This window comes from Cervus canadensis, chromosome 13 (assembly GCF_019320065.1).
Source record: "Cervus canadensis isolate Bull #8, Minnesota chromosome 13, ASM1932006v1, whole genome shotgun sequence".
Lineage (NCBI taxonomy): Eukaryota > Metazoa > Chordata > Mammalia > Artiodactyla > Cervidae > Cervus > Cervus canadensis.
This window is the reverse complement of record NC_057398.1, coordinates 45,262,974-45,277,574: the sequence shown is the minus strand read 5'-3', so window position 1 is coordinate 45,277,574 and position 14,601 is coordinate 45,262,974. Positions and strand designations below refer to the sequence as shown.

Genomic DNA, 14,601 nt, shown 5'->3' with positions numbered 1-14,601 from the left:
TTGGTGGATAGTTCTTAAAGAGTGTTTCCTTGGCTGTGCAGGGAGTAATATAAAGAATTATAGGTATATAACAATTTGTATAGCTATTAAGTAGCATCTCATCCTGAAAAAATGTAAAAAATACTGATATATTGAGGGTATAACACTTAATCTTCATTACCATTATAATAAACAACTATTGCACAGCATATAAAAATTCCATTCCATTTATCTTTTCAGAAAAAAAATTCAAAGCTGTAATTGAAAACCATAATTAAACAAATATTGTAGACTTCCAATTTTTGGTCTGACATATAAGAAGCTTGGAAGACATCACTCCCATCTTCATAACCAGAAAAAGAGCTGAACAAGCTTAAAAATAAACTACTCTTCTTAGATCCATCAGAGAATTAAGGTCACAGGGAAAACTATTATCCCTCAGAATGGAAAGACAGACAAGCACTCCTGAGAACCACAACCTAGCAGAGCAGAAACTTCTGGAGGAGCCAGTGGTAGGGTAGAAAAATATAAAAATAATTGATGAAATGCTGGAAGCTTAGTATAGACCAGTTTGAGTTAAAAACCCCAGAGGAACCCAGTCTCTGGAGGGGAAGGTGTCTCCTACACTTTTATGAGCTTTATCTCCAGGACACGAGCAGATTCTAATAGCAAAGACTAGAGGAAACCCCACTCCTGTTTCCTCCAGTAGGAGAGGAAAAGTAACCCAAAAGCATTCTGTTCTTTTTAACCAGGACTGCCTCAAGAGAAACTATTTTACCAGAGCCTGAGAAACTGCTTTTTGTTTTTTTCCCCCAGAACCTAAGTGACCTGGGGGAAGAGAGGGGAAACCCAACTCCAACTTCCTAGCCTTCTCATCCCACTTAAGGGGAGAGGGAGACTGAGAAACACTTGTGAAGGATATAGCCAAGGGCACAGGGTCACTAAAAGACTAAGACATGATCATAGGATTACAAAATGCTCCCCCTACTCCCATACCCTACCACCACATCAAAAGTACTCTTGTATCATAACAAGGGAATACACTAAAATAACTGCACATCTCAGTATATACTTCAGAAATCTTGAGGGAAACCCAAAGACAACAGTGGAGACAAAACCAGAACACTAGAGGAAATTTTAGCCTCTGACACATATAGTAGCAGCAAATAATAAACACAGTCTAAGTTCTACAACAAACAAAAAACCTTACACTAAATGTATATTTCCCTCAGTTCCTTTTATTCAATCCACCATGTCCAGAATTCAACAAAAAATTAGAAGGCATACTAAAAGACTTAAAATACAGTTTCAGGAGACTAAGTAAACACAGAACCAGACTTAGATATAGCAAAGATGTTGGAATTATCAGATGGAGAGTTTAAAATAATTATGATTAGCATGCTAAAGGGTCAAATGGGGAAAAGTGGTCCACATGCAAGAACAGATGGATAATATAAACAGAAATGGAAACTAAGAAAAAAAGCAAAATGCTGGAAATCAAAAACACTGCAGAGGAAATGAAGATTGCTTTTGAAGGGGTCATTAGTAGACTGGACACATACAAAGAATTAGTAAGCTTGAATAAGTGTTAACAGAAACTTCTCTAACTGAAATGCAAAGAAGAAAAAGAATGATACTGACAGAACAGAATACCCAAGAATTGTGGAACAATAATAAAGGTGAAGAAAGAGAGAAGGGAGGAGAAGAAATATTTAAATGAATAATGATTGAGAATTGCCCCAAATTAATTATAAGCACCAAACCGCAGATCCAAGAAGCTCAGAGACTGGGCAAGATAAAACTGAAAAATCAACACCAAGGTATATCATATTGAAACTGCAGAAAATCAAAGACAAAGAGAAAAAAGAAAAATTTTAAAGATGTCAAAGGGAAAAACCTTACCTATAGAGAAGCAATGATAAGAATTACATGAGGTACTCTTTAGAAATCATGCAGGCATGGACAAAGTATAATGGAATATTTAAAGTTTTGAATGAAAAGAGCCCCAACAAGCTAGAACTCTGTAGTCAGTGATACCAACCTTCAAAAGTTAGGGAAAAATAAAGACTTTTTCAGGTAACCAAAATTAGAATATCTGTCTCTGGTAGACCTGCCTTGCAAGAAATGTTAAAAGGAAGTTCTTCAAGAAGTAGGAAATTTATTTAGGTTATAAACTCAGATCTACATAAAGAAAGAAAAAGCAGTCCAAGAAGGCATATAGAGATAAATATAATCTTTTATTTTTCTTAATGTTAGCTGGTATAACAGATAACAATTTGTTCAGTATCATATTAGCAATAGTGTATATAGATTCAACCGGTATATCCTAAAGGAAATCAGTCCTGAATATTCATTGGAAGGACTGATGCTGAAGCTGAAACTCCAATACTTTGGCCACCTGATGCGAAGAGCTGACTCATTGGAAAAGACCCTGATGCTGGGAAAGATTGAAGGCAGGAGGAGAAGGGGATGACAGAGGATGAGATGGTTGGATGGCATCACCAACTCAATGCACATGAGTTTGAGTAAACTCCAGGAGTTGGTGATGGACAGGGAGGCCTGGCGTGCTGCAGTCCATGGGGTCGCAAAGAGTCGGACATGACTGAGTGACTGAACTGAACTGATATAGTGATAATAGCTTGTGGGTAACTGAAATGAATGACAGAAATGCATAAGGGTCAGGAGGAAGGAACTGGGACCACTCTGTTAAAAGGAATTTTCCCAACCCCTGAAGTGTTTATTGAAAATACACTTAGATTAGTGGTAAAGGTAACTGCAAACTCAAGGACAACCACTTATTAAGTTTTTTTTTAAAAAAAAGAATTTCAATTGATATGCTAAGAGAGGAGAAAATCACAATCATATAACATGCTAACTCAAAACCAGAGATGGTACCAAAAAAAAACCAGAAGAACAAAGGCAATGAATAGAAAACAGTAAAAAATATGGCAGGTATTATAGATAGCCAACTGTATCAATAATCACTTTAAACATCCATGCTCTGACTATATCAATTAAAAGACAGATTGCCAGAGTAAATAAAAGACAAGACCCAAGTACACACTGTCTACAAGAAGCCTTCTTTAAATCTAAAGACACAGATACTTTAAAAGTAAAGTAATGGAGAAAGATATGCCATGCTAACATAAATCAAAAGAAAGCTAGAGAAAAAGCAATACCTGAGCATTTGCATATTTTTTCCTCCAGAACTCCAGGTATGTTTCTAATGAGCAATCATGTTAAAAACAACTGGACTATATGATGATCTTTTACTTTTATCTAGTTTCACTTTTTCTATTTCATATTCAGTGCTCATTTCATTTAGTATATGTTCTCCAGTTTCTTCATCTTTTTTTTATGTTCTTTCTCAGCCTTTATCAAGTGTAGCAGAAAAGTTTCTGTATACATATATATAAATATGTGTAATACATACATTTTAGAAAGCTTATGAATTTATGCATAACTAAAAAATTATGACAGTTTTATTCTACTTGTTTGATTTAATATGAATAGAATGCTAGATTTCTAATTAAATAGATATGCAATAAGCAACAAAGGTTTACTGTATAGCATAGGGAACTATAGTCAATATCTTGTAATAATCTATGATGGAAAATAATTTCAAAAATAATATATGTGTATTTGTATAACTGAATTACCTTGCAATGCACCTGAAGCACTATAAGTCAACCGTACGTCAATAAAATATAGATATTTTTAAAAAGAAAAACATAAGAACAATAAAAAAATAAAGCTAGAGTAGCTATATTAATTTCAGACTTCATAGTAAGGAAAAAAATATTAGGGATAATAAAGAGGCATGACATATTGATAAAAAGTTCAATTTTCCAAGAAGACATAATAATCCTAATGTATATGTGCCTAACAACAGAGCATCAAAATACATGAAGTAAAAACTGATAGAACTGCAAGGACAAATAGATGTATTTACTATTTCAGTTAGAGATTGCAACATTCCTCTATCAGTCATTGACTGATCTGGCAGACTGGCAAAATATCAGTATGCACATAGTTGAACTGAATACCACTATTAATCACTTGGGTCTAAATGACATTTATATACTACTTCATCCAACAACAACAAAATATATACTCTTCTCAAGCTAACACATAACATTCACCAAAACATACCATATTCTATGGTCTAAAACCATACATTAATAAATAAAAAAGAAGGGAAATCACAAAAAGTATGTTCAGACCACAATGGAATTAAACTAGAAATAAATAACAGAAAGATAGCTGGAACACACCCAAAATATGTGGTGATTAAATAATACTCTTCTAAATATTTACAGGTCAAGGATAAGCTTCAAGAAAAAAATTTAAATTATTTTGAATTAAACCAAAATGAAAATACCACTTATCAAAATTTGTGAGATGCAACTAAATCAGGGGAAACATTAAAAAGAATAAAGATTTCAAAAGAATAATTTCAGGAAACTAAAACAAACAACAACAAAAGAAATTAAATCAATAGTAAGTAGAAGAAAAGACAATAAAAATTAGGGCAGAAACAAATGAAATTAAAAACAGAAAATCAAGAGAGAAAAGCAACAAAACCAAAAGACAGGTCTTCGAAATGATGAGTGAAATTAGAGTCTAGCCAGGTTTATCAAGATAAAAAGACAGATTACTAGTCTCAGAAATGATACCACTACAGATTCTATGGAGCTTTCCAGGTGGCGCTAGTGGTAAGAACCCGCCTGCCAATGTAGGAGACATAAGAGATGCAGGCTTGATCCCTAGGTCAGGAAGGTCCTCTGGAGAAGGGCATGGCAACCCACTCCAGTATTCTTACCTGCAGAATCATGGACAGAGGAGTTCATAGGGTTGTGCAGAGTCAGACATGACTGAAGCAGCTTAGCACACATGCACAGATTCTATGAACAGTAAAAGGATAATAAAGGAATACTATGAGCAACTCTAAGTCCATAATTTGATCACGCTAGAGGAAATGAACCAGTCCCTTGAAAGACACAATCTACCAAAACCCCTAAAGGGAAAGGCAGTTAATCTGAATAGGCCTAGTGAAGTCACTTAGTCATGTCCAACTCTGCGACCCCATCGACTGTTGCCTGCCAGGCTCCTCTGTCCATGGGATTTTCCAGGTAAGAATACTAGAGTGGGTTGCCATTTCCTTCTCCAGGGGATCTTCCCAACCCAGAGATTGAACCCAGGTCTTCAGCATTGCAGGCAGACTCTTTACTATTTGAGTAGTAAAGAGTACTACTACCCTGAATAGGCCTACTTGTATTAAAGAAATTGAATAAATAATTGATCCTCTTTCAAAACAGGAAGTACCAGTCCTAATATTGGTTCACTGGTGAATTTTGATAAACATTTTAAAAAGAAATTAGATCAATTCTCTAAAATATCTTTTATAAAATACCAGAGAGAATACTTCCTAGCTCATTCTATGAAGTCCGCATTATCCTAACCAAACTAGGTGAAGAGACTACAGGGCTGAAAAGTGGCAGATCAATATATCCCATGAATATAGATGCAAAAATCCTCATCAAACATTAGTCAATCAAATCCCACAATGTATAAAAATAATTATACAACAGGACCAAATGGAATTTAATCTACCTATACAAGTCTGGCTCAATATTTCAAAATCAAAATAATTCAACATGCTAGAAAAAAAATCAAATGATCGTATCAATAGATGTAAAAAAAGCAAGTGACAAAATCCAAGAGCCATTCAAGGTAAAAACCTCAATAAACTAGGAATAAAGAAAAAACATCTTCAGTTTAGTAAAAAAAATCTACAAATAACCTATAGCTAACATTGTACTTCACTGTGAGACAATAGGTAGCTTCCCACTAAGATTAAGACAAGGAGGTCACCTCTTATCACTTCTATTCAACATCATATTAAAAGTCCTAACTAAAACAATAAGGCAAGAAACAGAAATAAAAGCTATAAAAGAAGAAATTCTTTAAAAGATAGCTGTATTTGTCACAGATGACATGACTGTCTATGAAGAAAATCTCAAAGAATAAAAAAAAAACCTGCTAAAATAAATCATTAAGCAAGGTTGCACATTACAAGGTTAATATACAAAAGTCAATTGTTTCCCTATATATTAGTGATAAGTAATCGGTATTTGAAATTAAGAACACAGCGCTATTTACATTAACACCAATAAAATTAAATACTCAGGTATAAATCGCATAAAATATGTATCAGATCTGTAAGAACAAAATTGCAAAACTCTGATGAAGACATCAAGGAATATCTAGATAAGTGGAGAGATATTCCATGTACATGGATAGGAGGATTCAATATTGTCAAAATATCAGTTCCTCCTAACTTGAGAGATTCAATACAATCTCAGTCAAAATTCCAGCATGTTACTTTGTAAATATTTACAAATTACTTTGGAGCTTACATAAAGAGGCAAAAGACCCAAAATCATCAATATGATATTGAAGGAAAAGACAAAAATTGGAAGATTGACAATGGAAGATGTCAAGACCTACTATAAAGCTCTAATAATCAAGACAGTGTGATATTTGTGACAGAACTGACCAATATATCAATGAAACAGAATAGTGAGCCCAGAAACAGACACACACAAATAACAGTCAACGGATCTTTAACAATGGATAGAGAACAAACATGTGGATACCAAGGATGGAAGGGGGAGGGGGATAAATTGAGAGATTGGGATTGACAAATACACACTACTAATACTATGCATAAAAGAGACAACTAAAGGGAATCTACTGTATAGGTCAGGGAACTCTGATCAGTGCTTTGTGGTGACCTAAATGGAAAGGAAATAAGAGGGTATATATATATATATCTGATTCACTTTGCTGTAGAGTAGAAACTAACACAACATTTTAAAGGAGCTATACTACAATAAAATTAATTAAAAAATGGAATAAGAGTAACTCAATGTTGATAGTCTTTTCAACAAATGATGTTGAACAAATGGATATCAATATGCAAAAAAAATTTTTAAACGTCTAGATACAGATCTTATACCTTCACAAATATTAACTAAAAATGGGGCACAGATCTAAATGCAAAACACAAAACTATTGAAAAGCTAGGAAAAAAAAAAAAGAAAAGCTCGAAAAAGAATTAGAGAAAATATTGGTGAGCTTGGGTTGGGTAATATTTTTAGATTTAATGCCAAAAGCACAGTCCATGGAAGAAAAAAACTGATAAGTTGGACTTGATTAAAATTAGAAGCTTCTGCTCTCTGATGCTGTTAAGGCAAACCAAAATTAAGAAAAAAGAACTGCAAAAGACATATGTGATAAATGACTGGTATCCAAAATATATAAAGAAATTTTGAAGTTCAACAATAAGAAAATGCACAACCCAGTTAAAAAATGGGCAAGAGACCTGAACAGACACCTCATCAAAGAGAGTATATAAATGGAAAATAAGCATATGAAAAAATACTCAACATTGTATGTCATCAGGGAATTGAAATTAAAACAAGATAGCATCACATATTTCTAATACACTAGAATTCAAAACACTGACAATACCAAATCCTGGCAAGGACTGTTCCACGTCATGAGCTTTCATTCATTGCTGGAGGGAAAGTAAAATGGCACAGCCATTCTGGAAGACAGTGTGGCAGTTTCTTATGAAAATAAACATACTCTTATATGTGATCCAGCAATTTTGCTTCGTGGTATTTACCCAAATGAGTTAAAAAAACAAACAATAGATTTATTTGTAGTTGCCACAACTTGGAGGCAAGTGGGATTTCCTTCACTTGGTGAGTAGTTAAAAAAAAAAAATCCTATATCCAGACAATGGAATATTACTCAGTGATAGAAAGAAATAAGCTATTGAGCCATGAAAAAACATTAAGGAAGCTTAAATGTATATTGTTAAGGCAATAAAGCCAATCTGAAAAGGCTTCAAACTGTATGACTCCAACTATACGACATTCTGGAAAAGGCAAAACTATGGAGGCAGTAAAAAGATCAGTGGTTGCCAGGGGTTTAGCAGATAGGAAAGGAGGGATAAATAAGCAGAGCACAGATGATTTTTAAAGCAGTGAAACTATTCTCTATGATATTGTAATGGTAGATATATACCATTACATATTTTTAAAAAGTTATAGAATGTAAAACACAGAGTCAATGCTAATGTAAACTGAGGAATTTACTAAATAATAATGTAACAGTATTAGCTTATCAACTGTAACAAACATACTACACTGATGCATGATGTAAACAGCAGGGGAAACTGCTGGGGAGCTATAAAGTACATGGAAATACAGGATAATTCTATGTATTTTCCATCCACTTTTTCTGTAAACTTAAAGCTGACAAAATCTATTAATTAAACAAACAAATAAGGTTTCTAAACCCTTAAACATTACTTTCAATATCCTACTTCCTTGTTAACATGTGTCAAATGTATACTCTGTCTGACTTTCAAGGATTTTGTAATCTTCTATTTAACCAATTCGGCATTATTTTAATAATTTCTAAGTGATATCTTCCATTGAAGGAATGTAGACTAGATGCCTCATGACCCCCATAAATAAATCATATACATCCTGAATATTTTTTTCACTGCTGCTGTTTTTCCTTTAAAATTCTTTCATCTCCCTTCTGCTGATCTAATGATCCTACACCTTAAGATTTTTCTCTCCCATAAAAACATCCTCAAAGACAGTGAGCTTTTTAGTAACCTTCTTCTCTTATTATGACTATAGTTTATACCACAAAATAAAGGACCACACTGCATCTTTACTATCGTGTTGCTGTGATTCTCATAGGTAATAGTGCTGTCAACTAGATGGTGAGTTTATTACAATTTTTATTACAGAGTGGAAGAATCTGCCATCTCAAAATATGCCCCTCTGGAAGAATTATCTTGAGCTAAGGGCCCATGAAAAACAAAAGGCACAAGTCTGCTCTGACTTCCCCTTTTCTTCCAGAAAGCAGGACTAAAACTCCCATGTGAACGATGCCCTCCCTACACCAGGAAGAAAGAACAGTCTCATCACCAGAGACAGGGAGTAGAGACAGAGAAATCTGTACAAACAGACCCTGTTAAAAGAACTCATCTTCTTTAGCCTCCCACATATTTTCAGTACATTTTCACAGCTGCCTCTCTTTGTTCAACCAAGTACAAAAGCACTTAGGTTTCACCACTTCTTCAGGTCTTCATTTCTTTATGAAGGCTCCCATGTCACATAAATCTTACATTAAATAAATGTGTATCCTTTTATCCTGTTAATCTATGTTATGTTGGTTTAATTCAAAGGCCCAACCAAAGACACCGAAAGGGCAGAGGTAATGTTTTATCTCCCCTACAAAATCTTTCAAGTTTTACCCACAGCATTTTAGCAATTAATAGAAGCTTATAATGGAATGAGTCCTAGGATACTATTTCAGCTTTTTTAGTAATCCAAGAATACCTGTATAATAATGAGTGCATCCTCCAAGAACAAGGAGAAGTGACATTCTAAGATCAGGAAACACCCTTGAAAAGCTGACGATGAAATGTTTAAAGGTTTCTTAAGCTACATATCAGACTTATACTTTGGAAGAGGAACCATATGTTGAAAATATAACACATGATACAAAAGATATCACTAAGTTCTATAAAAATATCACATAATCTGATGTATTAATATTAAAAAAAAGAAGACACTAATATACTTGGGAAGGCATTAAAAACATTATTAAGCCTCATACAGTCATGCAATACATAACATCTAGTGTTATAAGCCATAAGGGACAAAGTTTGGTTTCTTGATTCTCAGTATCAGTACCCCCATGAGCTATCTTCATTCAAAGTTACAGTAAGAACCTTTATACTGACAAGGGGTAGATACAGTCTACCAGCTTAGGATCCCTATTTGCTGCACAACAATTTCAACAGGTTGGCAAGAGTGGGAAAATGATTGGTATTACTATTCCAAAGCATTTGCCATAAGCTGGGCTGAAGCAGGGTGGAAAGGAAAAACTCTGAGACATTTAAGAGAACACTATCAAAATATTATAGACTACTATATAATTATAAACTACTGGGAAATAAAGTACTCAGAAATGGCATGGTCAGGAGTACCATTCCCAAGCTTGAGAAGCTCCGATTACACATCAGTCTTTTCAATCACAGAAAGATGGCAACGATCAAGGTGTTGCTATAAACATGAAGACTAATTAATAGCAAATTTTCACACAAGATATTATTATTAATAACAAATTTAACATAGTCTGGCTTAAATTTTTAATGGGATACTCACCTTGCAGAACTTGACTTCCGCCTCTAAATGATAAATGTACTGAGACTGGTCATTGATGATAGGAACAAGATTGTGGACAGTAGGCATATTGGTTTCCTCACATTCTGATGACCTCTAAGGCAAAAATGAAAACAAATGAAGCATGTTCGGATTTAGCAAAGCATCAGTTAATACCATCTCCATACTCAATTTAGCACTTATGTCATATAAACATAGAATAAACAGACTAAATCACAGTGTGGCTAGCAGTATTATTTCATCTTATAAATTCTATAAATAGATAAGATTCAGGAATATGAAAACTATTTTTTAAAGAGGGAAAAGGAAAATGGTTGTAAAAAGCACACAGCAAATGGAAAAATGCTCGAGTAGTATAATTTGGCTCGGGATGAACCACCCATTTGAGCCATCTGGAAATGTGACGTGCTATTCAGTAATTCTCAGATAAAGGGACAGCTTTTTAAGAAATCACCATAGAAGAGGGCTGCTAGCTAAAACTGCAGAACAGCTGCCTGAAGAAGGGATTCTTTAGACAAGTGTCTGATGCCAAATGTGTGTCACTGAGGTAAAATTTTATCTACAAAGAAGTACATAAGCAAAACCTGGTTTTTTATTTTTGACCCTAATACTTAAGGCAATTGGAGACTATGCTGTTCTGGAGCCTCCAGGACTAGAGTGCTAAAGCAGATATACATGAAAGTGAGACATTGCATTGAGGACTTTAGAAAAAAAATGTTAATTCTCTTTACTTTTGCAGCAGTCCTGTAATCGATTTTTAATATCCATCTTACCTTGTCCTAAAATGACTGTAAAATGGTTTATAAATCATATATCATCCACTCCAGTATTCTTGCCTGGAGAATCCAATGGACAGAAGAGCCTGGTGGGCCACAGTCCATGGGGTCGCAAACAGTCAGACACGACTGAGGGACTAACACTACTACCATGATATTACTTAAAGAAAAGAGGAAGTTAGGAAAAGGGAAAGTGAAGCTCTACCAGTTAGATGAATCCAGAGGAAAGTTTGAGGTGAGACACACAATCATTTTGTTTTTCAACACAGCAGAAATTCCTATAAATGATGAAGTACCAGCTCTCATGGCAGAATAATTAAGTACAGCTTTGCTTCTGGCCACATTTAATAAATTTAAAACCAAAAGACATGTTAATTAAATGAATTATCTGTGGTAAGTAGAAAGCAACTAATTATAATAATTAATATTAATAGAAAGGGATTCAGTGTATAGGCAAATATAAATTATTACTATGTGTATACATAGGGCAAAATCAATGGGAAAATTAAAAACAAGCTAGTATCATGTGGAAAATGTTCATATAAAATCACTTGTATGTTTATCACAGTTTGAATGTCCGTATTTTAAAATAACAAGTAATAATGTTTAGACATATTTTCTACCTCAGCACTGCCTCATTTCACTCTTAATACAGCCACATATTTCTCATACGTCATTTTGGCTATGAAACTGCATTCTAAGGGGTACAGTCTTCAAAAGCTACTTATTATTATAGCTTGTAATCATCATATGTAGGTTGTATACATTTAGAGTCTAAGTTCCATTCTTTCACATAGAGCCAATATAAATAGACCTGTGTATTGGCATATACTGTATATATTGAACTGATCATCTTGATGAGTCTTCTTGCTTATCTAAAGTCAATCAGTTTTGCAATATCACTGCTCAGTAATATCTTAAAAATACTAAGCAGCATGTCTGAGCATTCAACAGATACAGAAACTTAATCTATTAGACTTAAAAGTACTCTATCCGTATGTGCTTAGGAGCATTCTAGAAACTAGGTGTAAACAGTAATAAGTTCACTGAATAATGAAATATTTTATCAAAATTATAGTTTATATCTATAAATATTGAATAGGAACATGTAGTCCATTTCTCTAAAGTGGGAATTAAGCATGAAAGTCTGTGTCAGGCTGGAATGAAGTGTTAATATGGGGGTACTCTTTAGGACATTTCAGCTGTGAGTAAAGGAAACTGACATGTCTTCAAGTTTTCAGCATGTAGCCTGGGTATCCAACAGTCACAGACATTGAAAATGCAAGGTGGTTATTGTTGCCATGACATTTTATATTTGTGCCATATTTCATAGGTTTCCAAAGAATTTTAAATATGTGATCTTACCTCATTACTATAAAAACCCTGTGAGAGAGTACATGATAGACCCTAGATCACCCTCAAGCATAGACTATTATTTTGACCATTTAAACCTGGCCAAATCCTTACTTCACAGTACCCCTTCTCTACAGAACGCTTCCCTCCCACCCACCTTCTCCTGACACATACCCTTCCCTCACAGTACTCTCCCCCACTTCCACCCTTCCTTCACACCTATCTCAGGCTTTATAGCACACTGCTTCAGTCAGAAATAATATGCTCCATTAAAGCAAGAGCAGTAGAAAACAGCTGCAGAAGAAATAGAGTACAGTTTCTCATATCACACAATTTTATAACTATATATTTTTTAATGTAGAAAAAGATTACATGCTTCAAATTTAACATTTAACATAAACAAAGGACAGCCAGAATTAGAAAGTAAATTCTAAAAGTAATAAAAATACAGATATGCCCCTCTATAAAAGCAATGGTTAGGGACTTCGTGGTCCAGTGGTTAAGAATCCGCCTTTCTTTCTTTTTTTAACTATTTATTTTTAAAATGTATTTATTTTAATTGAAGGATAATTACTTTACAATACTGTGTTGGCTTTTGCCATACATCAACATGAATCAGCCATAGGTATACATATGTTCCCCGAATCCTGAAACCCCCTTCCACCTCCCTGACCAACCCCACTCCTCCAGGTCGTCACAGAACACCGGCCCTGGGGGTTCCGCTTCATGCATCCAACTCGCACTGGTCATCCATTCTACATATGGCATACGATAATGTACACGTTTCAATGCTATTCTCTCAAATCATCCCACCTTCTTCTTCTCTCACTGAGCCCAGAAATCTGTTTTTTACATCTGTGTCTCCTTTGCTGCCCTGTATGTAGGATCGTTGGTACCATTCTTCTAGAAGAATCTGCCTTTCAATACAAGGGATGCTGGTTCGATCCCTGGAAGGGGAACTAAGATCCCCAATGGCCCTGGGCAGCTAAGCCCACATGCCACAAGCACTGAGCCCTCACCTGCCACAACTAGAAAGAAGCCTGCATACCGAATGAAAGATCCTGCTTACTACAACAAAGACTTTGCATGCCACAGCTAAGACCTGAAGCAGCCAAAAATAAATGAGTAATAATAATAATAAATACTAAAAAAAAAGCAATGGTTACTCTTTCCCATATATTGTTCCTTTAAAAAAAAATATTTGCTAACAGTTTCAAAGTAAATTCTCCAAACTATTTCTTCACTCACATTTTTCAAGTGAATAATAAATTAAAAAATCAGAATCCCCTCTGCCATGGAAGTCTCTTCTTCGGCCAAAATAATTTTCAGAGGGAAGATCATTTCTTTTAACACTTTCCACTATTAGCACGTCCAGCTCAGAATCTGTTTAACACATGTACTACTAAAATGATACACAAAATTAAAACATAGTTAGAAAAATAATGCTTTTGTTAGGCTGTAAATGGTGATACTTACCAAAGAGGATGTTTCTTGTCTTCTTAGAGATACCTCACTTTCCTTGGTTGCTTGTTGGCGCAACAAAGCTTTGAGTTGATTAACTATGGAGCAAAAGCAATAGGTTTATTCATCTTATTTTAAATCCATAGTTTATCATCACCCATCTATCCTTCCATCAATCTAACAAATATTTGTGTATTATGCATCACAAAATGTGCTATTGACAGACACAAAAACAAACATAAGAAAATCTCTCTCATTTAAGAGGTAAGAATCCACTGAGCAAGAGGTATATAACTAACAGATATAAACTTATATCTGATATATCTAACTAACTAACAAGATTATAAGCTCTAAATCTACCTATAAGAAGCTCTAGGTCTGCCTATAATGCTGTAAGAAGAAGAAGCACGTAACTGTGCCTGTTTTCACAGAGAAGAGAGTGTGAAGGATGTACAGGAGATCACCATGCAGAAAAGGGTGAGAAAAAGCCAGTTTGAACACATGGCTCATGCAAAGCAGAGAAGCACGGCCATAGGGTGGCATGAATAGAACATGGCTTGCAAGATGAATAGTTGAAAGGAAGATAGAAAAATGAGGCTGGAGAGGCAGCTTGGAATTACCTTAAGAAAACACTGCTTTGACATCCTATAGGCATAGGGAAGTCAAAGGGGAAAAAAAAAAGCAACGGAACTAGATTAGCTGCTTTGTGTTTCTTGACTAAAATCCTAGCAGTGAGGACAGGCTGGCGTCAT

At 34.7% G+C, this 14,601-nt stretch overlaps 1 protein-coding gene across 11 annotated transcripts in view; it reads right to left on the bottom strand.

Annotated features, from left to right (window-relative positions):
* Positions 1-14,601, bottom strand: part of SDCCAG8 (SHH signaling and ciliogenesis regulator SDCCAG8) — a 247,112-nt gene that overhangs the window by 220,463 nt on the left and 12,048 nt on the right. For all 11 annotated transcript variants that reach the window (XR_006272696.1, XM_043486065.1, XM_043486066.1 and 8 more), the window contains exons 3-4: positions 13,865-13,947; positions 10,242-10,355 (exon numbers count right to left, since the gene is read on the bottom strand). Coding sequence is in view for 10 of the 11 variants with exons in the window: in XM_043486065.1 (XP_043342000.1) it covers positions 10,242-10,355; positions 13,865-13,947 (197 nt within the window). In the remaining variant the exon portion in view is untranslated. The remainder of the gene's footprint in view (positions 1-10,241; positions 10,356-13,864; positions 13,948-14,601) is intronic.